The sequence below is a fragment of the Carassius auratus genome, chromosome 7 (genome assembly GCF_003368295.1).
Source record: "Carassius auratus strain Wakin chromosome 7, ASM336829v1, whole genome shotgun sequence".
Taxonomy (NCBI): Eukaryota; Metazoa; Chordata; class Actinopteri; order Cypriniformes; family Cyprinidae; genus Carassius; species Carassius auratus.
The window spans coordinates 11,830,651-11,853,223 of NC_039249.1; the positions used below are offsets into that span (position 1 = coordinate 11,830,651).

The 22,573-nt window shown below is 36.1% G+C and overlaps 2 protein-coding genes across 2 annotated transcripts; one reads left to right on the forward strand and one right to left on the reverse strand.

Moving 5' to 3' along the window:
• Positions 1-2,483: 2,483 nt before the first annotated feature.
• On the reverse strand, positions 2,484-4,172 carry tmed3 (transmembrane p24 trafficking protein 3). The gene is made up of 3 exons (XM_026267309.1): positions 4,029-4,172; positions 3,645-3,890; positions 2,484-3,558 (listed from the first exon to the last, which is right to left on the reverse strand). Exons 1-3 carry the CDS (start codon positions 4,170-4,172, stop codon positions 3,334-3,336), a joined length of 615 nt encoding a protein of 204 aa, XP_026123094.1. The 3' UTR covers positions 2,484-3,333.
• A 1,080-nt stretch (positions 4,173-5,252) lies between these two features.
• Positions 5,253-9,365, forward strand: si:ch211-107o10.3 (retinol dehydrogenase 11). The gene is made up of 7 exons (XM_026267311.1): positions 5,253-5,451; positions 5,919-6,059; positions 7,239-7,430; positions 7,573-7,734; positions 7,898-8,014; positions 8,426-8,630; positions 8,756-9,365. Exons 1-7 carry the CDS (start codon positions 5,376-5,378, stop codon positions 8,850-8,852), a joined length of 990 nt encoding a protein of 329 aa, XP_026123096.1. The 5' UTR covers positions 5,253-5,375; the 3' UTR covers positions 8,853-9,365.
• The last annotated feature ends 13,208 nt before the right edge of the window (positions 9,366-22,573 follow it).

Consider the following 22,573-nt stretch of genomic DNA (forward strand, 5'->3'; position numbering starts at 1 on the left):
ACTACTTTAAGTAATTTCCATGAGTATGTGTACAGTATATGTATATAATGACATACACTATATGACAAACGTATTGGGACACCCTCTTCTTTAGAACAGAAAAAGGCACTTCCAAAACTGTAACAACAAATATGTAAATTTTAAATATGAAATTTAAATTTCATCGCCATCACAGTTTTGGAGGTGTCTATTTAAAAGTCAATGGTGTTTGGTGATTAGTTTTTGTCTTAAAGTCTGCAATTAGACACAGAGGTGTTTAGCTGGAATTAGGACTTAGCTTTATGCAGACAAGCCAAGTTCTTCCACACTGACTGAATCAATCATTTCTTTTTTAAACTTGCCTTATTCATAGAGGCATTGTCATGTTAGAATACAAAAGGGTCCTGTACAAACTTTTGCTATAAAATTCCCTAGAATATCATCACATATAATTCTATTATAATCTGTATTATATTGAGATTTGTACTCTTGGAAACTACTAAAGTAGTCAAACCAGTTCATTAGAAGGGGTGTCGCAGAACTTTTGGCAATATAGTGTGTGTATATGCCTTCAGAACTGCCTTAATTCTTCGTGGCATAGATTCATTAAATTTTATTAATCATTAATTAACAGAACATTAATTGTGATAACTCACATTAATTGTGAAACCATAATGATGATTTGTGTAACATGTGTGATGAAACTGTACTAAACAATGCAAGCAAATCATTTTGTAACAAAATATCTAAACAATATAGTATTAGACCAGGATGGAGTGAGCATGTGAGTAAACTCCATCACCAAGCAAAAGAAGCCTTAAAAAACTGGGTTGCTTCTGGGAAACCAAGGAATGGCCAATGGGACGTAAAGAAACAACCTGTCACACAGTTTAAATATGCTGTTCGCTTCATAAAAAGGAGTGAAGATACTCTCAGAGCTAACTCTGCAGCTCAAAAATGATTACAAAATGATATACAAGATTTCTGGAAAGAAGTTAAAGTGATGAATGCTAGTAAAAGTCCCCTGCCCTCTAGTGTTGAAGGGGTTACTGGATCTGAAAATATTACAGATCTTTGGAGAAAGCATTACAGTGACCTACCTATTCAATTGTGTTAAAAGTGATGATTTCATTATTGGGAATGTGTCTAACTAGTCAGGTTATCAAGGCTGAGGGAGTAGCTTCTGCTGTAGGAAATTAGTTCTGAATAAGTCTTCAGGCCTAGATCAGATCACAGCCGAGCTTTTGAAATTTGCTAATCACAGACTTGTCGTTTTATTGGCCTTATGTTTTACTGGAATGTTGATTCGTGGCAAATTGCCCAGTTCTAGGCTTTCTGTTTTGCTGGTACCTGTAATTAAAGACAAAACAGGGAAAATATCTAGCATAGAAAACTATAGGCCTGTTGCCTTAGCCAGCGTGATGTCTAAGGTATTAGATAATATCACTGGACAGATTTCAGCAATATGTTATTACCAATGATGAGCAATTTGGTTTTAAAAGTAAACATGGGACTGATATGTGTATCTGGAAGAGGCTGTGAGTAAGTGCAGAAGGCAGATCTCCACTATGTGTCAGTGCTTCTTAGATGCATCCAAAGCCTTTGTCCACATTAATCATGGAAAGCTATTTGTAAAATGACAGCAGCGAGGAGTTTCCCCATACCTATCCCGGGTCATGCATTTTTGGTACACACACCAAACAATGCAGATTAGATGGGGCACGACAACATAAGAGCCTATTTTAGTGAAAAATGGGGTTAGAAAGGGTGGAATATTGTCACCCATGCTCTTTAACCTTTATATAGACGATCTTACACAGAGAACTAAAAACTGTACTACTGGCAGCATGGTGGGAGAAAGACTTTTGAACCATCTACTGTATGCAGATGACTTAGTTGTAATGTCACCTTACTCTACTGGGCTGCAACAATTGCTTAGCCTCTGCTCTGACTATGGTGAGCAATATGATTTAAAGTTTAACACCAAATAGAGTGTTGATATATTGGTGAGGACAAAGTAGGACCGTAGCACCTGGTTTCCTTCTTTTTATTTGGCTGGACAGGAGTTATCTTTGGTAAAGGTAAAATATCTGGGTCGCATCATTAGAATTGTGATGATGATGACATTCAGAGACAGTATTGTAAATTGTATGCACAAGCTAACATGCTTTTTCATAAATTTAGCATGTGTACTGTTGAGGTCAAAATAGCTTTGTTTAAAACCTATTGCACTCCACTGTATACTGCCCACTTGTGGTGCAGTTATAGCAAAGCTAAATTTAACAAGTTGCAGGTTGTATTCAATGATGCACTGCGACTCTTATTAAAAGTCCCATGGTGGAGTCAGTGCCAGTCAGCTTTTTGTTTTGAATCAGGTGCCCATGTTATATGCTGTTATCAGGAATTTTGTGTATAAATTTATAAAGCAACTTGAGGCCTCTAAAAATTAAATTATTGTGATCTTAGAGAAGAGTACTGTTAGGTAAACCTCTGCACTTCAAAAATCAATTCTAAACTGTTTTTAATTGGTGAATTAACACAAGGCATGAATACAAACAACAATTTATGGCATTAATTTCATAAATCAATAAACGTCACAAATCGATTTAACATCCTGGACTGAGGTATACAAAATAAGATTTGTTTGTAACAAATATCCAAAAAAGTGTAATACATTTATAAAATATCTTTAGAAATTGCACATTAAGTTGATGTTTCAGTTAGTCCAAAAAAAGTGCAAGCCCTTGTTCGATATCCCCAAAGTAACTTAGAGTTGGGGAAAAATCGGCAGTGGTGCGTGTGGCTGGCACTTACCATTAGACAGGATATATAATTAAGGGGTTGGAAAATAATGACTTTTAACAAGCGTTTCATATTTTGCCAGATCTATATAAATCATTCACCATGGTGTTTTCCCTTTTTAATGTGAAATAAACAAAAAGGCTTTGCTAAACAGAAAACTAGAGGTCCAAATTCATTATAATATTATCATAATTACCTAAACACAAACCACCAAAACTATTCTTTCTTTTCTATATAAAGTATATGTTAAGACATATGCATTTAAAGTTGACAAGTGCACACACTTAAAGTGGGAAATGTAAAAATTTCACAAAACACCACTGGTACAAACAAGAAACATTTTAGATGTGGTAACATAACAGTGCAGCAGGTCAATTTCCATTACTACACAAGATAATGAACTCTTTCATAGCTTTTAGTACATTATTGAATATTTAAGGCATTTTGTTTGACACAGATGTAATTTTTGGTTGGTTGTAGGCATCAGTCAATGTTGTTTTAAGGGGATCTGACTGATTAACGGAAAGGCAGCAGCAAACTAGAAAACTAGGTCTATGTGCTGGTGGCTTTCTTCTCATTGAAGAAACTCTTAAGCATAAGCACCTGGCCAATGCAGACCACAAACAGGATGATGGTCTCCCCAATGGACCAAAAATGCACGCGTTCATTCAGGTCTTCAGCCCTGATTCGGTCCTGAGCCTCCCGAAGACGATACCAAGTCTGAGAATCTGAAACCACTTTCAGGATCTCGTGGATAGACAGGCAGGCTGACTCCATCTGCATGATTTATTCAGAGGTTCATATCAAATGCAGATATGCACAGTGCATGCTATGTATGAGTGCATGCTGGTTGTGTTTCTCACCTGTGTGAGAGCCGTCGCTCTGTTCATGTCGGGCATTAATCTGTCATCCTCTCCAGTTCTGAAGTCCAGGTAAACAATTTTGTGAGAGAATGTTGAGAACTCATTGCTGAAGCAGACTGTGTACACTCCCTTCATGGTTGTTGTATGGGAAAAGCTGTCATATTGCTTTTTTCGCTCCTGATACAGCATATTATTCAGGGGATCTGTCACAAAACAGTCAACATCATAGTTTCCTCCAGCAATAACCTGTATGGAAAGAAAAGTGTTGCTATCAATAATATTTTAAGTTGTTTAACAACGTTTTTCAGCTGAGAAAACAAAATATAAATTAACATTGCCAACAAAAATAAAAGCAAATTTTGTTCAAAGCAGCTGTCCTGTTACCTGAAAGTCTATATCAAACTTTGTTCCTTGCTCTAGCTCCTCGTAAAAGCATTGTTTCTCGTTATCGGGCAATTCAAAAGTTAATTCGGTGGCATTTGCAAAGGCTATGTACACAGCCAAAATTACAAGAAAATGGTATCTCATAATGTTTACGTGGAAGAAAACTTAATTTGTTCTTTAAAATTCACAGAAAGCCTCCTCCATTGAGTTGCAGCTGAATTGCTGAACTTTGTCTCAGACACTTGACCAAAGACTTGACAGCTTGAAAGCTAAACACAACTGACGTGGCAGGAGGACAGGTTACTTCCGGTTTATTTGCCGCTTTATTTTTCAAAATAAAGATTATTTCCGAAATTATAAGAAAAGGATTTGCCCAGATTGAACAGGCAGTTTTTTAATTAAAATGAAAGGAAAATGATGATGTGATCATGCGAAATAATAACAGAAGTAGCGTCTTGTGATATTTTGCAGTAATTCTAACGAGGTTCCTGACTGAGGTGTTCGTAGACAGTTAACGTTACCAGTATGTGGCAGTAGAGACAGCATTCATTGCTCATATCCTGTTAACGTTACTTTGGACAAAACAAAGCGGTTAACAGTACATAAACTATGTGGTCCACACTTTTTTTGGAAATTTTAATGATCTGATGATGAAACCAAGTGTAAACCAGACACATAAAGCGATTTAACAAAAACGATATCCTTGAACATGTAGGATTATAAGCCTAGTTTACTTTATTAGTAGAAATCTTAATCTTCGTATTTATAGTTTGTCTTTCACCCTTTTGCTACATCTGAACTATTATTTGTTTAATGATGTATAACAAAACTGATATTTTTCATTGACTGGGGAGAAAACATTGGTAGAAACACGTGCTACGTTTAATTCTCTCGCCTAGGTAGAAAATCTCATGAAATACACACCAAAACACTCTTATAACAATTATTACAATGACCTTATATATACAATAAATGTGTCCTGTGCCACGGACAATTTTGTCTATATTTATAGCCTGCTAAGGCAGGTGTTTTCAAACATTTTATGCCGAGGATCTACAAATATGATTGCTTGGGTCAGCATTACTCACACCGTAAGCCAACACCACTGAAAAGTTTATTAACTGAGCATGTTTTATTAAACTATTGATTATTGTCATTTATATTTATTACAGTCGCGTTTTTACAAGCAACAACCGGACTTCTATTTTGAAATTAGAGCCTGGAGTCCACTGGGTTTACTCCGAAGGAAAAAAAAAGTGTAGTGCGCTGATCTGTCTACACTTTCGCTCTTGAAGGAGCTGGACTGTCACAACTACACAGTGAAAGGAGAATCTACCAGGTGTAATAATGCAGGACTACACAAAGGCAGTGAAGGAGTTTGTGGAAGAACATCCTACAGGAATCACCGCTGTCCTGGTGACGGGTAGGCTAAACTTTATAAAATCATTATGTTGTAGGCTATATTTAAATCTGGTTGTGGCTTCCCTCGACAACGAAAAATAAGTAAACGTATTTCACTTTCAATCTGAGATCTCCAGACATGACAAATTAATTTGACTAAATCTGAATGCGTTAAGGAACACACATGTCATTTATTATTACAGAGTTTCCCTTGTTATTCTCACTTTAGAAACAGTTATTGTCAGTGCAAACCTTTTGTCCTGTAAACTTGAACGGCTGGTTATTACAAGTCATGTAAAATGTAAAAGAGAAAAGTCAAAAATATGTGGGGGGCTATGCTTTATTTAATGTAATTATAAATATTAATATATATTAGAACAGGCCTCTTGCGTCATGTATGGCCTTTTCCTATGTTAAGTTACCCACGTCTGGAGAGTAGGTTAGAGGTGAGGTAATGCTTCTGGTCTAATGTCGCACCTGTCCCGGTAGGTGTCGGGATCTTTGCCCTGCGGAGATGGCTGGCTGGAGGAGTCTGCCGCAGCAGAGCACGCTTGGACGGTAAAACTGTTCTGATCACGGGAGCCAACACTGGTATCGGCAAAGAGACAGCGGTGGACATGGCCAAGAGAGGTCCGTTCAGTTTAATGGAGCTCTAAAGATGTTATTTTAAGTATTTGTTTAACAAGCATCATATGTGGAGTATATAAACCCTAGTAAAAAAAAAAAAAATTATATTATATATATGTTTACTGAAAAATATTTGAAATACTTTTATTTTTTGCTTAGAATGTTACAAATACATTTACATATTTATGTACTTAATAAAAAATGCCCTGCGTTTGGACTTTTGTCATACCAAACTGGTATACTTAAAGTCTTCTAAATTGAAATAAGTTTGTTTTTTTTGTTTTTTATAAATTATGGCAAAGTTTGTCTGTTTTACTCTAGGATATTAGCAAGCCTATTTTGTATTACTAATTTCTCAGTAGGGATGTACAAGATGATGACAAAAGTTGAACACGTTTTATGGGGTTAGCTCAGCTTATGTTTACTGAAAAGCTCAAAGTACTGTATGTGACTAAGGAAAACTTCATGTCAACCTTGAAACACAGTCAGGAGGGTCTCACTCTGGTTTTTGTTTTCCATGACAAGGCAAAAGACTGACCTTGATTTGAAGGACAAAGGTTTAAACTAAACTATTTCAAAACTAAATTGCTTAACTTGCATAGCTTTTTTGCCATATCTGGATAGTTACACCACCTAGTGATTTCTGACATTAAACTCCAAAACTCTATAATGTTCATCACAGTAGAGTTGTATTCAGTGTATTCAAGTCAATTCTTGGTCTGAATTGAGCGGTTAATATATATATTATTAATATATATATATATATATATATATATATATATATATATATATATATATATATATAATTTTATTTTTTTTAAGAAAAAAGCTCCAGATACAAAATGAGCATCACATCGATGTCCGTAATAGCAGTGCAAATGGAAATTCTGTTCTAGCATTACACAAACAGACTGGTTAGATAATTTATGTAGGCTCTAACTTATTAAGTTGATGTATATTTATACTGGTTGATAGTACCCTCCTTATACAGTACATTGTGCTGTAAAAAGGATAATGAATCCACATTGGGGAAGATAGAATTGGTTAAAGTAGGCAATCAATCTATTATCAAACCACCCTAACATGGCTCAGATTGTAATTCTTAGGCTAATGTTTTGAATGTTTGTTGAAGGATTGATGGTTAGTCTTTACAACGACCATTTCTAAACCTCCACTGTTCAGGTGCAAGGGTCATCCTGGCTTGCCGAGATATGGGCAGAGCCAACAAAGCAGCAGATGAAGTCAGAAAGAGGAGTGGAAATGGCAATGTGGTTGTGAAGATGCTGGATCTGGCCTCCTTGCAGTCTGTCCGAGCTCTGGCCAAAGATGTACAGCAGAATGAACAGAGACTGGATATTCTCATTAATAATGCTGGTAAGGATAATAATAATAATAATAATGTCAGCCAGTTTGTAATGCATGAACATACGGTTGATGTCTGTTTATTTAATTGAAATATATTTAAACACTATGTATTTATATTTTTATTTGCATTTAAAAAAAATTCTGTCAACAGGGGTAATGATGTGCCCACAGTGGAAGACAGATGATGGCTTTGAGATGCAGTTTGGTGTGAACCATCTGGGTCATTTCTTGCTTACCAACTTACTTCTGGACGTGTTGAAGAAATCAACACCCAGCCGAGTTGTCAATGTTTCTAGCCTGGCCCATGAAAGAGGTGTGGAGGCCCATATGTCTTTATGTGCTAAACTAAATAACACTTTTTCATTATTTTGCTGTCTCCAAATTACTGTAAGCAGTGATTGTACTCCTTATCCAATTCCCTGGACATTCAGTATTTGGATTCCTTATAATAATTGAGATTATTTTCTGTTTTACAGGCAAGATTCATTTTGATGATATAAACCTGGAGAAACACTATGATCCATCAATAAGCTATCAACAGAGCAAACTGGCCAATGTTTTGTTTACCCGGGAACTAGCTGTCAGACTGAAAGGTAAACTATACACATGATTCAGGTTAGAGGCTATATTGATTTTAACATGGATGAAAACGGGGCTGTAAGATTTGTAAAATATATAATATTATTCACTGTATTAAGGTACAAGATGTCATTTTCACAACTAACAACTTTCTATGCAGTTTTATACATTCTTTATAAAGAAAGATATATTTTTCTGAATTACGTTTCATAATCTACTGAATGCGCTGTACTTCTATCCCTCACAGCCTTATTTTCATTCCTATCCAAAATTAAATGAGGCTACACTGACTAAGTTCTACAATACAAACTTTCTTACTCTTACAGTATTGAAATATCACAGTGTCTCATCTACACACACACACACACACACACACACACACACTCAATCATGTTGCTTGCAAACTCTCTCTGTCTAACATTCAGGCACAGGAGTGACAACTTACGCTCTTCATCCTGGGGTGATCCATACTGAGCTGGGCCGACACTTTTTGCCCTCTTTGCCTCTATGGAAGAGGCTTTTGTTCTTGCCTTTTTTCTTCTGTGTTAAATCACCTTTGCAGGGTGCACAGACCACCATCTACTGTGCAGTGGATGAGAATCTGCAGAATACCAGCGGCCTTTACTACAGGTCAGTAGCTGCTTCAGTCACCTGTGTTTAATGCAGTAAGATTTTTACCTCTCTTTTTCTGACAATTGCTGTTCAATTATGATCATTTCTGGCTGTGGTTAATTCCTCTCTTGGTGGTTTTACAGTGATTGTGCCGTGAAAGAGGCAGCTCCTCAGGGTAGGGATGATGCTGCAGCCCGCAGACTGTGGGATCTCAGTGCTTCCATGGTGGGCCTGGCTTGAGACAATACCTTGCCCAGTGGAAATCACCTTTTTGACAAATGTTTGTCACATTTTCCTTTGTATATTGTACATTCCAAATTTGCAGACTATTGAATCTGCATTATATAAAGTACAGACAGCATAACAATGTGGGAAAGTAGTGTTTCAGTGTCTGTAATGACTGCGATGTGTAACTGCAATATAAGTGTGAATTTAAGCATTTAAAAATTAGTATGAAGTTACATATTGTAATGCTATTAGTCATATTGTATGTAGCTATACAAATTAGACATTTGATCTATTTAATTTTTGGTGCTTGTAAAATTGGATACTCCGTATCATGATATAATTCTGTTTTTATATAAATGTGGTTAACATTTTTTCCAAGCCTATTTTTGATGAAAATAAGGCATTAAATGAACAGTTAACCATTATAAAATGAAAGCCCGGATGAGTTTATGGTAAAGAGCGTTTTATAAAACCTGTAACACAGCATGAACTGTGTTTTGGAATAAAATTGGAAATTGAAAAAATCTAAATAAATAAATCCCTGTAAATAGAGTTCATTTAAAAGTTTGTTATAAATAAACAAATTTAAAACTTTAAACTTTGATGTTCTTTATTTAGCAATAAGTATTATTCTGTCATTAAATGGTAATGAAGTCTGCATTAGGAAACACTTTACCAATTTGCAAAGTTTATGAATCTAAAAACTACTTTTAAACTATAGAGTTCATTGTGGTTGAGAAATGTTCAATATTTATACATATTTACATACATGCACCAGAGACATACATACATTTATGTATGAAGGAAGGCAGTTATATATTATAAATGCCGTTTTATTCTCTGTGAAAACATTATATATATAATATATATATATGGAAACATTTACTCTGATTAAGTTGACACTAAATATTTTTTCTACTTACCAGTTTATATGATATTATGTTCTCAAAATAATGTAGGGACACTTCTGTCAGTTTTTTCGAAATTTTTATTATTCTCTATTAGTAGCTACGTCAAGCTAGTAGAACGTAAGCCATTACATTTCATTATTTTGAAATGAATTATGAAACTAGATAATAAAGTTTGTAGGCAAACTTTAAGATGGTGTGTGTGTGGTGCATAGGCTAGCTTACAGTGATTGCTCGTAGGTGTGCACTCAGGGAGGAACACATTTCGTGTCTACTGATGGTTTTTCTGCACACAGATCACGTTTCGCGTTTATTGATGGGGGCTCTAAGTGAATGAGTGTCACTGAGCGGCCCGTGTTTGTGAGTAGTGGTGAGCACTGTACAGCGGGCACATCTACATTTAAAACTTAAAAATAAATTCTTAAATTAGATTAAATATACATTCTTAAAAATAAAATGCAAAGAAAACGCAAATCTTATGGCTGGTAGATTGTCCGAAAGCATAAAAAAAAAAAAACATCGAGTTATGTTCCTTTGTGTTACAAAGCTTAAGTATTTCAAAGTATTCTAAAGTATTTAGATTAAGTCACTAAACCTGAGTAATCTAACGAAATACGTTACTGATTATGTTTTAAAGCTTATATTTTGTAATCTGTAGTAAAATACATTTTAAAAGTAACCTTCCCAGCCCTGGTGACTATTGCCACGTTCTACCTAGGAGCTAGGGACTTTGGGCTGGTACTCGGTGTGTTTCCCCCGCAGGAACCAGGAACTAAATAAAGTTCCAGGTAAAAAAAAATCCCCTCAGAAAGTCTCTGCTGGAAAGGTAGTTCTGGAACTTTCGGGGGCGGGACTTGGTGGCTAAACATGCTGATTGGTCCCACCATCATTAATTCGGATCATTTTTAAAATATTACCGTTATTGTGTCATGAAATGTAATTTTAAAAAGTATTTCAGGCGAGAATGTAGTTGTTTAAAACTCAAATCTGTGGTTTATTTATAAAAACAGCGCATATTTAAAAATGTGTTTTGCCGATTTCAATTGAGACGTGAGCTCCACGCGATCAGCGGGAACTCAGTGATAATGTATCCGCTCAGAGCAGCCTCTCCTCTGCCAGACCTTCTGATATGTGCCACTGGCTCTGATGTCTCTTTAGTGGTTAAACATAAAATATAATTTGTTTTGGTTAAATCTAACAGGTTATTTTTGGTCTGTATCTATTTATCTATATGTTAAAATTTATTTAAAAAAGGCAAATTTATATAAGATTTCGTTTCACTGTAATGGCTGTATATATATATATATATATATATATATATATATATATATATATACACACATATCCCTGAACTAAAAAATCAATTACAGATAATGACATTGCTATCAGGGGTTACAATGTTTTTCGCTGTGACCGTCCCAGAAAAGGCGGTGGTGTTGCTCTTTACGTAAGGAACAGATTTTTGGTAACTGTTCTGTCATCGTTGTCTATTAGTAAAAAGTTTGAATGTCTTGCTTTGAAAGTAGAACTTTATGAGGGCCATTCTATCACAATTGTAGGCTGTTAAAGACCTCCTTCAGCAACAAATGATGCTTTGTCCTTATTGACTGAACAGCTAGCAATGTTAAATTTTAATGAGATTCTTCTTGTCGGAGATTTTAATCTGGATTGGCTTACGTCTGTTTCTGATCATTTTAAAGTAATTTGTGATTCTTTTAATCTTACACAGCTGATCAGTGATCCAACACGGCCAAATCTTAAACAGCCAAAAAAATCCTCCATCCTTGATCTAATTTTTACAAATGTTCCACATAAATATACTGCTGTGGGAATATTTGCCAATGATTTAAGTGACCATTGTGTTGTCACCACTGTCAGACAAACAAAAATTATTAAAAGAAGACCTCAAATTGTGTTTAAACGGGATTTTAAACATTTCTGTGAACAAGCTTTTTATCATGACTTGTGGATCTCTGACTGGAAAAAGATTTTTCTTATTAATGATGTAGAACTAGCTTGGAAATTTTTTTATGATGCTTTGTCTGAAATTATCAACAAACATGCACCGTTTCGCAAATTTAGAGTGTAGGGTCGCAATAATCCCTGGTTCTCCTGTGAGCTGTCTGACATTTTGAAGGAAAGAGATCATGCTTGGGCTAAGGCCAGAAAAACAAAGTCTCAGGTTGACTGGCTGAGTTTTAGACAACTCAGAAATCGCTGCACTTCCCTTATTAAAAAGAGCAAATCTGAATATTACTTGTCTAAAACCACAAGTAATCTTAATGATCCCAAAAATTTTTGGAAAGTTATTAAATCATCCTACGGAAACATACAGACCAATGAACTCCCAACATGCATTATGGAAAATGCACTTATTCTCACAGATAAATCTGAAATACTAAATTGTTTTAACAAACATTTTGTTTCATCAGGTTGTCTATATGAGACATTGAATCCAACTACCAAAATTTTTGAACAAAAAGGGATTTCATCGCCCCCTCTATTAGCTTCCTCAATAGGCTCGTTTGTTTTCAGACCAGTGACTGAGGCAGAGGTCTACAGAGCTCTTAAAGAGCTGGAAACAGACAAATCTGCAGGTGCAGACAATCTTGATCCTTTTCTTCTTAAAATGTCAAAAGATTTTATAACTGAACCTTTGACATATCTTTTTAACTTAAGCCTTTTAAACAATGTCATCCTTATGGTCTGGAAGTCTGCTTTTGTTCTTCCCTTGTTGAAAGGAGGGGACTCGGCCAATCTTAATAACTATAGGCCGATATAAAAGTTATGTATCCTGGCAAAGGTCTTTGAGAAAATTGTTGCAGAACAGCTTAGAAAATTTATTGAGGCTCATGAAATTTTATCAAACAATCAATCTGGTTTTCGAAAATTACACAGTACAATAACTGCTGCAGTTAAAGTAGTTAATGATATCGTTGATGCTCTTGATTGTAAAAAGTTCTGTACAGTGTTGTTTATTGACTTGTCAAAGGCCTTTGACACCGTCGATCATGTCACCCTGTTAAATCAGCTTCATAAAATTGGTCTGTCTGACAATGCTATTGGCTGGTTTTCTAACTATCTATCAGGTAGAACTCAGTGTGTACACCTAGTTGGCATGTCTTCCTCCTTTCTTTAAATAACTAAAGGAGTACCCCAGGGTTCTGTTCTGGGGCCATTGCTGTTTTCTATTTATGTGAATGATCTCGGTAAAAAGGTGTCAAATGCTTTTTTTCACTTTTATGCTGATGACACAGTTATCTATTGTTCGTCTCCTTCAATTGAACAAGCCTTTGATTTCTTACAGTCTGCGTTTGATGCTGTTCAGTCTCATCTAAATCAGCTGAGACTAGTGTTAAATGCGGACAAATCTAAAGTTATGGTTTTCTCAAACAGAAAACAGTTACCCTCTCAGCTTCCTAAAATAAAACTAGCTGATGGAAAAGAAATCCAAATGGTCTCTTCTCATAAGTATTTAGGCTTTGTTATTGATGAAAATTTGTCCTTTAAACAGCATATTGAGCATCTTGTACGTAAACTGAAGCTAAAGCTCAGTTTTCTTTTCAGAAATAAATCATGTTTCTCTGTTTATACAAGGAAACGTTTGATTTCTGCAACTTTTTTACCTTTATTGGATTACGGAGATCTCCTTTTTATGAATGCATGGTCTTTTAAAAAATTTATATATGTATTCTTGGGCTCCTCCCATCTTACCTCTGCAAATACATGCGAAAAAACCAACAACAGTATGCTCTGCGTTCTCAGAAGAACATACTGATGGTGGTTCCCAGAGTGAGAACAGAGTTGGGTAAGGCAGCATTTCAGTACATTGCCCCCCGTGCATGGAATGAACTGCAAAAGGACCTAAATCTTTCTGAACTTGTGAAATTGGGAGAATTTAAAACTCAATGAACTTGGAAAATGTAACTGTTTCTAAACTTGTACACATTGACTAAATATCATTTGTTTTTTTGATGTCATGTATGTTTTTTAAATTGTATGTAAATGCTGTTGTCTTGGCCAGGTCACTCTTGAAAAAGAGATTTTTAATCTCAATGAGTTTTTTTATCTGGTTAAATAAAGGCTAAAAAATAAATAAATAAATAAAAAACTAAGTACATTTCTGCTATCTTATTTTGTTTTATTGTAAATGTACAGTGAGGAATATTGCAGTAGTCAAGGCGAGCTGACTGATGTTATCAAGTACGCTACTGTTTGCAGATATACCGGATTTGCGTCGTCGCGGACATCACACTCCAGAGTCTACTGCACAAAGTCTGAACTACCGAGGAAGCACATCCAAAATCAGCGTACTTTGTATTGAGAAACGCGAGCAGACCTATGTCACCAGTCTATTTGCCGAATGTTCCCTGTACTTTACATTGTGGTGGAAACACAGAAAGCAACAGGTCTGGGGGGAAAATAGTTCCTGGGGAAAAAAGTTCATGGTACAAATGTTTTGGTGGAAACGCGGCATATCATGTCATTAACATGACGTTAACATGTATCCATCATGATTGACAAGTGACTAGCATGTTGCTAGCATGACTAGGAAGTCACTAGCATGGCATTAGCATGATTAACAAGTAACTAGCATGTCATTAACAAGATTCTAGAATGTAAATAACATTATTAGCAAGTAACTGACATGTTGTTACCATGATTAACAAGTGACTAGCATGCTGCTAGCATGACTACCAAGTGACTAGCATTTCATTAGCAAGTAACTAGCATGTTGTTAGCATGTTACCAGCATTATTAACAAAATACAAGTATGTTTCTAGCATGATTAGCATGTTACTAGCATGTTGCTAGCATGATTAGCAAGTTACTAGAATGTTGTTAGCATGTTTCTATGCTAATCCAGCTAAAACCAGTTGATTCAGTAAAGAAAATAAATAAATAAATAGCTAAAAACAGTATACAGTTCACAGTGGACAGTATACCGTTCACACAGTTTCAATGGAGGGACTGAGACCTCTCAGACTAAATCGACATGAGGGTGAGTTATTAATGACATAATTTTGATTATTGGGTGAACTAACCCTTTAAGCACAATTTCTGTACTCCCTTGATTGCCTGGAATCTGGAATTGTCCTTAGGAGTTTTTTTAAGGAAATACACGTCACAGTATCCCCTCAAATGTAAAACATTTACGCCGAAGGTTGCTTCAGTAGTGCGTTGTCACCATGGCATTTCCAAGAAACTCCATTTCATCGAATAGCTATACTGATACACATGCAGACTGTGGGTGTGTTTATGACAAAAAACCTCTTGTGAATTTAATAGTTGAGGCAAAAGAGTCTGCTTTATGTGCATGCTTGCTTAGTGTGTGTTCTCAGAAACCTTCTCAGAAGTTTATACTGGCAAGGCTTTTTAAACATGTAAAGAATAAACTTTTCGTGATGACTAATGACTAATCTGCAATGTCTTATGAATCCCACAGAGAGGCAGTTGCTGTTTACACTAAGTGTAAACAGCAATATAGACTATTTACATTTAGTGTAAATAACAATTAATTCCATTTACACAAAGTACGAATAGATAGATTCTATTTACACTGTTAAAATAGCAGGATTTTCTGCTTTTTATACTGCTTGTTTTAATAAAGACCTCCTTACACCTACCCTAACCCAACCCAATACTTCAGCTTTTTGATTATTTCCTTCATTTTATATATATATATATATAAAAATGCCTTTCCGATGTGATATGAGATTTGAAAGAGGAGGGAAAAAAGTAACACTACAGCTGTTAATAGACTGTGTATTTTGTAATGTTGATTAGTCCAATCACAAGTTGGAGGGTGGAGTTAGTGTTGATAGCCTCTTCCACAAGGCGGAGACTTAGGTCTCTGCAGAGTAAAAGTGGGCGTTTATCACCATGTGGGTGTTTTCAAACTGCTGGGTGTTTCTGAATCATGCAATCTAAATGATCGCCCTTACCCAACCCCACCCCTAAACCTAAAGTCACTATTACATCAACCAATCAGGTATCATGGTGTAAAAACACCTTGATCTAGTAACTCACATTACTTTCCTGCAGAGACCTATACTTGACAAGGCGGGCTATTTGTACGTAGTATAAATAGACACTCCTTGTTGGATATTTTGTTTGTTGTTGTCATAGTAACCAAGGCATGATCTCTGAAGGCACAGCCCTCTTCATGAAAGGAGGAGGGCAGCTCATTTGCATTTAAAGAGAAACAATTGAAAATGTTGTTGCTTTCACCCAAAAAGTGATATTCACAGCAGATTCTGTTGTATATTTGTGCTGAAACTTCACAGACACAATATTGGTATATGGGATGGGTTTGAAATGGATTATTAATCCATAAAAAAATGGTTTAATTATGTTTGGGCAATTGCGCTCAGATCTGCGCCAAAATAGTCGGTCCGAGATCACCTTAATGAAGTGGTCTCGGCACGATTGAAAACAAACTCTGGGCCACTTCAGTTGTAGTGAAAAAGCGATCCAATGGACCAACAAACCTATATCAAAATGTATGATGGTAAATTTAGTAAGTTATGTGAAAAGCATTAGCTTTGTTGTTTTGCTAATTGGTTTGTGAATGTCTACAGGTGAGCACGTCTTTGCAAAAATCAAAGCACACTTTTTCATTTTATAATGATGTCTTATTGCTCTTTTATTCATAGTAGGTGCATTTTAAAAATGTTTTCCCGATGAATTCTGGACTCCTGCTCAAAATTATAAATTGACAGATGACAGTGGTGGAATCCTGAAAATAAACCACAGAACTTTGACCAATTAGAGGACAGTTAACTTGCACGTAACTTGTATTAACAAATTTGGTCTGTTTAGAAACTTTGCCATGTGAAAGTGAACCAAACCAAGAATAAAAAGCAACACTGTAATAATTTTAATTCCTGTTTTAAAACAAAACAATCGATCTTCAGGTGTAAAAGCACCCTGACATGGACCAGATTGCAACTAATGACACCTTCATGGTTTCTGATTTGCGATCAGGAAGAGAGTGCATCCAACCCTTGTTGTATTTGTTGAAGGCTTGATGGCTGCAGGAAATCATTGCAACATGCCAAGAAACAACATAATGACCTTTTATGAACCATTGTTCAGGTGCAAGGGTCATCCTGGCTTGCCGAGATATGGGCAGAGCCAACAAAGCAGCAGATGAAGTCAGAAAGAGGAGTGGAAATGGCAACGTGGATGTGAAGATGCTGGATCTGGCCTCCTTGCAGTCTGTCCGAGCTCTGGCCAAAGATCCATTATTAATGGATATTCTCATTAATAATGCTGGCAGGGAATGTCAGCCTGATTGTAATGCATCTGCATGAACACATGGTTTATATCTATGTATTTGTATTCAATTTAGGGATATTCAATTTTCAGGTGAAATTTCACAATTAACCTAAAATGCACAAATGCCTTTACAGGTGAACTTAATTTGACCTTCTCTAAACATTTGAATGCACGTGTCCAACTTTTAAATGTTTCAGTACTTATTGCATAACATGTTGTTCTCTAATGAGGTGATTTACAGCAAAAATCTGAAAAAAATAGAAAACCTATGGGATCAGTTGAATTGTCATGTAGAGGGTCGTAACCCTGCATCCCAGAATCTCAATGACCTGAGGGCAGTCCTTCAAGAATAGTGGAATGTCATGCCTCAAAAGACAATAAGTCGACATTGTGCACAGCATGAGACATCGTTGTCAAACTGTAATTAATGCTCAAGGAAACATGACTCAAAGTTATTGAGATATTAACATTTTTTTATTGTGGTATACCCACAACTGTTGTTTAGATGAAGAAATTACCATTGCATATGTCTATTAAATGCCTTAATATCATGATATAATATCACTGTAGCTTGGACTTAAAAAAAAATAAAAAAATAAAAAAAATCACACAAAAGTCAAATATCCCCAAATTTTGTGAGTAGTGTATTTATTCATATTCATTTTTTTTGTTTGTTTGGTTTTTTTTTTGTCAACAGGAATAATGAAATGCCCACAGTGGAAGACAGATGATGGCTTTGAGATGCAGTTTGGTGTGAACCATCTGGGTCATATCCTGCTTACCAACTTACTTCTGGACGTGTTGAAGAAATCAACACCCAGCTGTGTTGTCAATGTTTCTAGCCTGGCCCATGAGACAGGTGTGAGGCCCCATATGGCTTTATGTGCTAAACTGAATCTCTCATAACAAAACACCTATTTTTCAGCATTTTGTAGTCTCTAACTTATCGCAAGCAGTGATTATACTCACTATCCAGTTCTCTGACAAGAAGCTCTGTTTTGACAAAATGTGCAGTTCTTGTGTTTATAAAATCAAAAGGAATAAAATACACATGGTAATGTATCATATGTATTATTTACAATGCAAATACATTTACAGTAATTATTTGGCACAATCAATATTTTGATTCCAATTATATTTCAAATTATTTTCTGTTTTATAGTCAAGATTATTTTGATGATATAAACTTGGAGAAAAGCTATGATCCATTTCTAAGCTATCGACAGAGCAAACTGGCCAATGTTCTGTTTACCCGGGAACTAGCTGTCAGACTGAAAGGTAAACTATAGACATGATTCAGGTTAGGCCAGACCTCTGCTCTGCACATTTTATATGTCTCCCTTATCCACACCCAGTTCAGTTCATGGTCCAAAACAAGCTGATCATCTGAATCAGTGTGTTTAATAATGGAGACATGCAAAATGTGCCCAGGACCAGGATTAAAGTCAGTGGGTCTGATGCTATATTGAATTTAATGCAGATGAAAGCAAGGCTGTAGGGGATTTACAGCCTTTATAATATTATGCTAATCCACTGAACGCATTGTACTTCTAAACTTTTAACCCGTTGCTTGCAAACTCTCACCCTTGTCTATCATTCCGGCACAGGAGTGACAACCTAGGCTCTTCATCCTGGGTTGATCCAAACTGAGCTGGGCAGATACTTTTTCCCCTCTCTATCTCTGTGGAAGAAGCTTTTGCTCATGCCCCTTTTTTTCTATGTCAAAACACCTTGGCAGGGTGCCCAGACCACCATCTACTGTGCAGTGGACGAGAGTCAGAATACCAGCGGCCTTTACTACAGGTCAGTAGCTGCTTCAGTCACCTGTGTTTAATGCAGTCTAGTAAGATTTTGCCTGTGAGAGGTGTACACAAACTTTCTAAAGTTAGCATTACAACAGCCAGCAAGATTTAACATGCGTCACCTCTCCCATGATATCCACTGGCACCAAATTTATTGACAAACTTCAGACAGTGATCTTTGTTTCACAATTGATGTCATTGTCATTTAATAAGTTAAGAATGGAAAACAACAAACCGTTTTCACCACTTTTGTAAAAAGCTTTAATTAACATTCATTGCTGTTCAATTATAGTAATTTCCGGCAGTGTTTAATTTCTCTCTTGGTGGTTTTACAGTGATTGTGCCCTGAAAGAGGCAGCTCCTCAGGGTAGGGATGATGCTGCAGCCCGCAGACTGTGGGATCTCAGTGCTTCCATGGTGGGCCTGGCTTGACAGAACACCTTGCCCAGTGAAAAAGCTTTTAAAGTTTTTCACATTTTCCTGTGAAGACTCTACTTTCCAATTTTGCAGACTATTAAATCGTCCTACTTTATATGAAGAATAGAGCTTCAGTTTAAGAATGTAGGAGTATAGAGTTTCAGTATGTAGGATGAAGCTGCCTCTGTAATGAAGTGCCTATGCAATAAGATGAACTGCAATATGTTTTGTGAATTTAAGCATTTAATACTTAGTGAGTTTTTATATACTGTAATGCTATTAGCCATTGTGCATAGCTAAATTAGTCATTTGATTATATATAAATTCAGTGTGTAATGTGAATATAGGTTAACATTTATACAACGCTTATTTTTGAATGATGAAATAAAGACATCAAATGAATCGTTACCTTCTGTAAACTGAAAGCCGAGTTGAGTTTAAAGGAAAAAGAGATATTTCCAGCAGTATTTTAAAATAAACCATTCATCCCCCATTCATAAACAGTTTATTTGAAATATCATTATAAATAAACAAATTTTAAACACTAAGCTTTTATACTGTTTTCATTAAGTCACACAAGCATAATTGTCATCAAACGATAATCAAGTCTGTATTAAGAAGAGTAACAAATTCGAAAATTTGCAAAGTTTATAAATCTAAAAACTACTACTAACTTGTAGATATTAATGTTCTATATTTGATAAAGCCAAAACAGATCAAAAATATAATGTCAAGTTCTACATAAAACCTACATTTTTGTTTCAGTGTTATTATGGTCAGATTAAAAAATACATAATTATAATGAATTCTCACTGGGATCATAATTTTCATGTACAAAACTCACATGATTGCTGTATTTACAGATATGAAACGAAACTATATAACTTCAGCAGTATCTGGAATAAAAAAAATAAACATTTAAAAAACATATTGATTTTAACATATTATCAACTATCAGTTATTAAGTCATTAACATTCTCAAATGTGCATTCACCACACATCAGCAACGCACCCTGACCTGAGTGCCCAGTGGACACAAAGCTGTTTGTGTCAGCCACATGCCCTTATCAGTTCTCCGTCCAACAGATTCACCATCGTTAGCTGGGCTGGAAAAGTGATAAGGAGATGTGAGCGACCATTTGAACAAATACTTAACAGTCCCACTGAGAACTCCATACAAAACTCCGGCACAAGTTCCCACCTGCTCAGTCCAGCTTTATTCTTTTAGCCAAAGGAACATCAAATGTGTCTTCATGACATGATAGGTAGCTGCAGCTGAGATTACCAGGTCGGTGTGGACATCTGGGACTTTTCCAGTAGCTTTCGACAAGTCCATCTTCCACAAACCATAGTTTTTAAGTCAGGAGGTCTGCGTGGTGGAGCACAGCCACACGTCTGTAAGTATGCCACTGTGGACACACCCCACAGATGAGTTTTATTTCCTCTCCACCCCACCTATCTGCAAGTCAACCTTGACATGCTATTGGTTCACAATTGGGGATCATAGGTCAAACCCCCTTCGGTGGCGAAAAGAGGGGATTTATTTGTTGTTTGCGCTGTCAGTCATGATCAAATCAGCCAATGAAAATGGAAAGGCCGTGTTTGGTAGGTGTGTTCTTCCCAGGTGTGACTAAAATGAACATTCCAGTCTTCACATACCTGTCTGCCCATCTCTTCTTCTTCTGCTTCCCTGGCTGCGACACACCCTCTTCAGACAAGAGACAGAACACTTCCTGCTGTAGTTTCTATGGGCTTTCACCTGTCAAAATCACTCAGCCTCACTTGTCAATCAGAGAGAGGAAATGAGTTCTAAAGGCAGAGTTTGTTAAAAAAAAACGAAGAGGAGGAAAATTTTAAAAGAGTTTAAGCTTTTGCTCTGTTTTACTGTAAGTAATCTCACATGTACACTCACTTCCTCCATGCAGTTATGAAATATCAGTCTTTAAAGGGATAGTTCTCCCGAAAATTACAATTCTGCACTTTTTACTCTCTTTCATGTCATTACAAACATATGACTGTCTTTCTACTGCTGAGCACAAAAGAAACAATTTTGAATAATATTTTTGAACTGTTTTTTTCCAGATTATGTAAGTCACCGGGGTCAAAGCAACATCGGACCGGGGTGATTTTCTTTGTATGGGGAAAAAAACACTGAAATATTTCTTCAAATATGAAATGTTAATTATTTTGATTAACTATTCCTAGCAAGCAGTAACTCGCACTGTTGGCTCTGAGCAATCAACATCACATTTAATTTCCCCATGCACAGACACACAACAGTATGTGTTAGGGTGTGTGTGTGTGTGTGTGTGTTTGTCATTGTACACATGTGCCCTAAGGTGTTTTGAGAATGCAGGTTTGTAGCATTCCAGGCAATACAAATTCAATGTACAGCTTTTGTCTAAGACGAGTTAAAACAAGTAAAAAGCTTAATCATCGCTCAGTGTGACTAAGAACTTATCACTTGCAATCATGTGTAATGGATGTCAAAAACATAAGAAATATATAACGTTTATATCTGGTTCAAAACATAGACACGCAAAGATGCACACACACACAATTGAATGCACACCAGGGATGTGGCCAGACAGCTGTCAAAAAAAATTAAATCACACTCATCTCTCAATGACTCGACAAATGTTTTGCACACAGGACATGGTGCACTAGTTTAGTTGTAAATCTAAAATGAACTTAATCTTAAAAGTCCATAGTTAATAAATGCCCATAAAAGTCAAAAGTTGTTTCTGAAATTTCCAGAAACCCAGTTTAAATGACACATTTTGGATAATTAAAGACATAAATGGAGCCAGTTTATATCCAGTTATATATAAATGGGAATTTTTGGAGATCTGAAATTAATATATGAATAAAAATCTAATAAAGTTCCAGAAATACTTTGATTTTACTGGCAAATTTAAGTAGCACATCAAAAGGGCACATGGACTCAACGACTGGCGAGAGATGAGCAGTCGTTCTGCCTGACTGGCTGTTTTGCGAGTGATGGTTAGTGATGTCTTAGCATGCCTGTGTCAGGGAAGAGAGCCAGATACTCTGTGGGCTTTGTGGCCAATTATCTAGTTGAGTTCCTCTGGATGGTGTGAAAGTCGCATGCAAAGCAAACAAGCTTCAGTTGTCCTTTATCTGATCCTGGAGTTCCGTCCAAATCAGACACCAGGGTCACTCATGTGGATAATAGGATATATGCTAAAACATCTTCAGCACCGGAGCAGGATTACCGAACACACATTCCCAGCATTACTATCAGTCATATCCTGTTCATCACTTAAAAAAAAAAAAAAAAAAAAATATATATATATATATATAT

Bases quoted from the DNA above. Each gene is read 5' to 3' on its own strand.
- tmed3 (XM_026267309.1), bottom strand. From the start codon at position 4,172: ATGAGATACCATTTTCTTGTAATTTTGGCTGTGTACATAGCCTTTGCA. The intron at 3,891-4,028 runs GTAACAGGACAG...CTTTCCATACAG, and splicing joins AGTTTGATATAGACTTTCAG to GTTATTGCTGGAGGAAACTA. The intron at 3,559-3,644 runs GTGAGAAACACA...TAAATCATGCAG, and splicing joins GAGCGACGGCTCTCACACAG to ATGGAGTCAGCCTGCCTGTC.
- si:ch211-107o10.3 (XM_026267311.1), top strand. From the start codon at position 5,376: ATGCAGGACTACACAAAGGCAGTGAAGGAGTTTGTGGAAGAACATCCT. The intron at 8,015-8,425 runs GTAAACTATACA...TCTAACATTCAG, and splicing joins ACTAGCTGTCAGACTGAAAG to GCACAGGAGTGACAACTTAC. The intron at 8,631-8,755 runs GTCAGTAGCTGC...GTGGTTTTACAG, and splicing joins ACCAGCGGCCTTTACTACAG to TGATTGTGCCGTGAAAGAGG.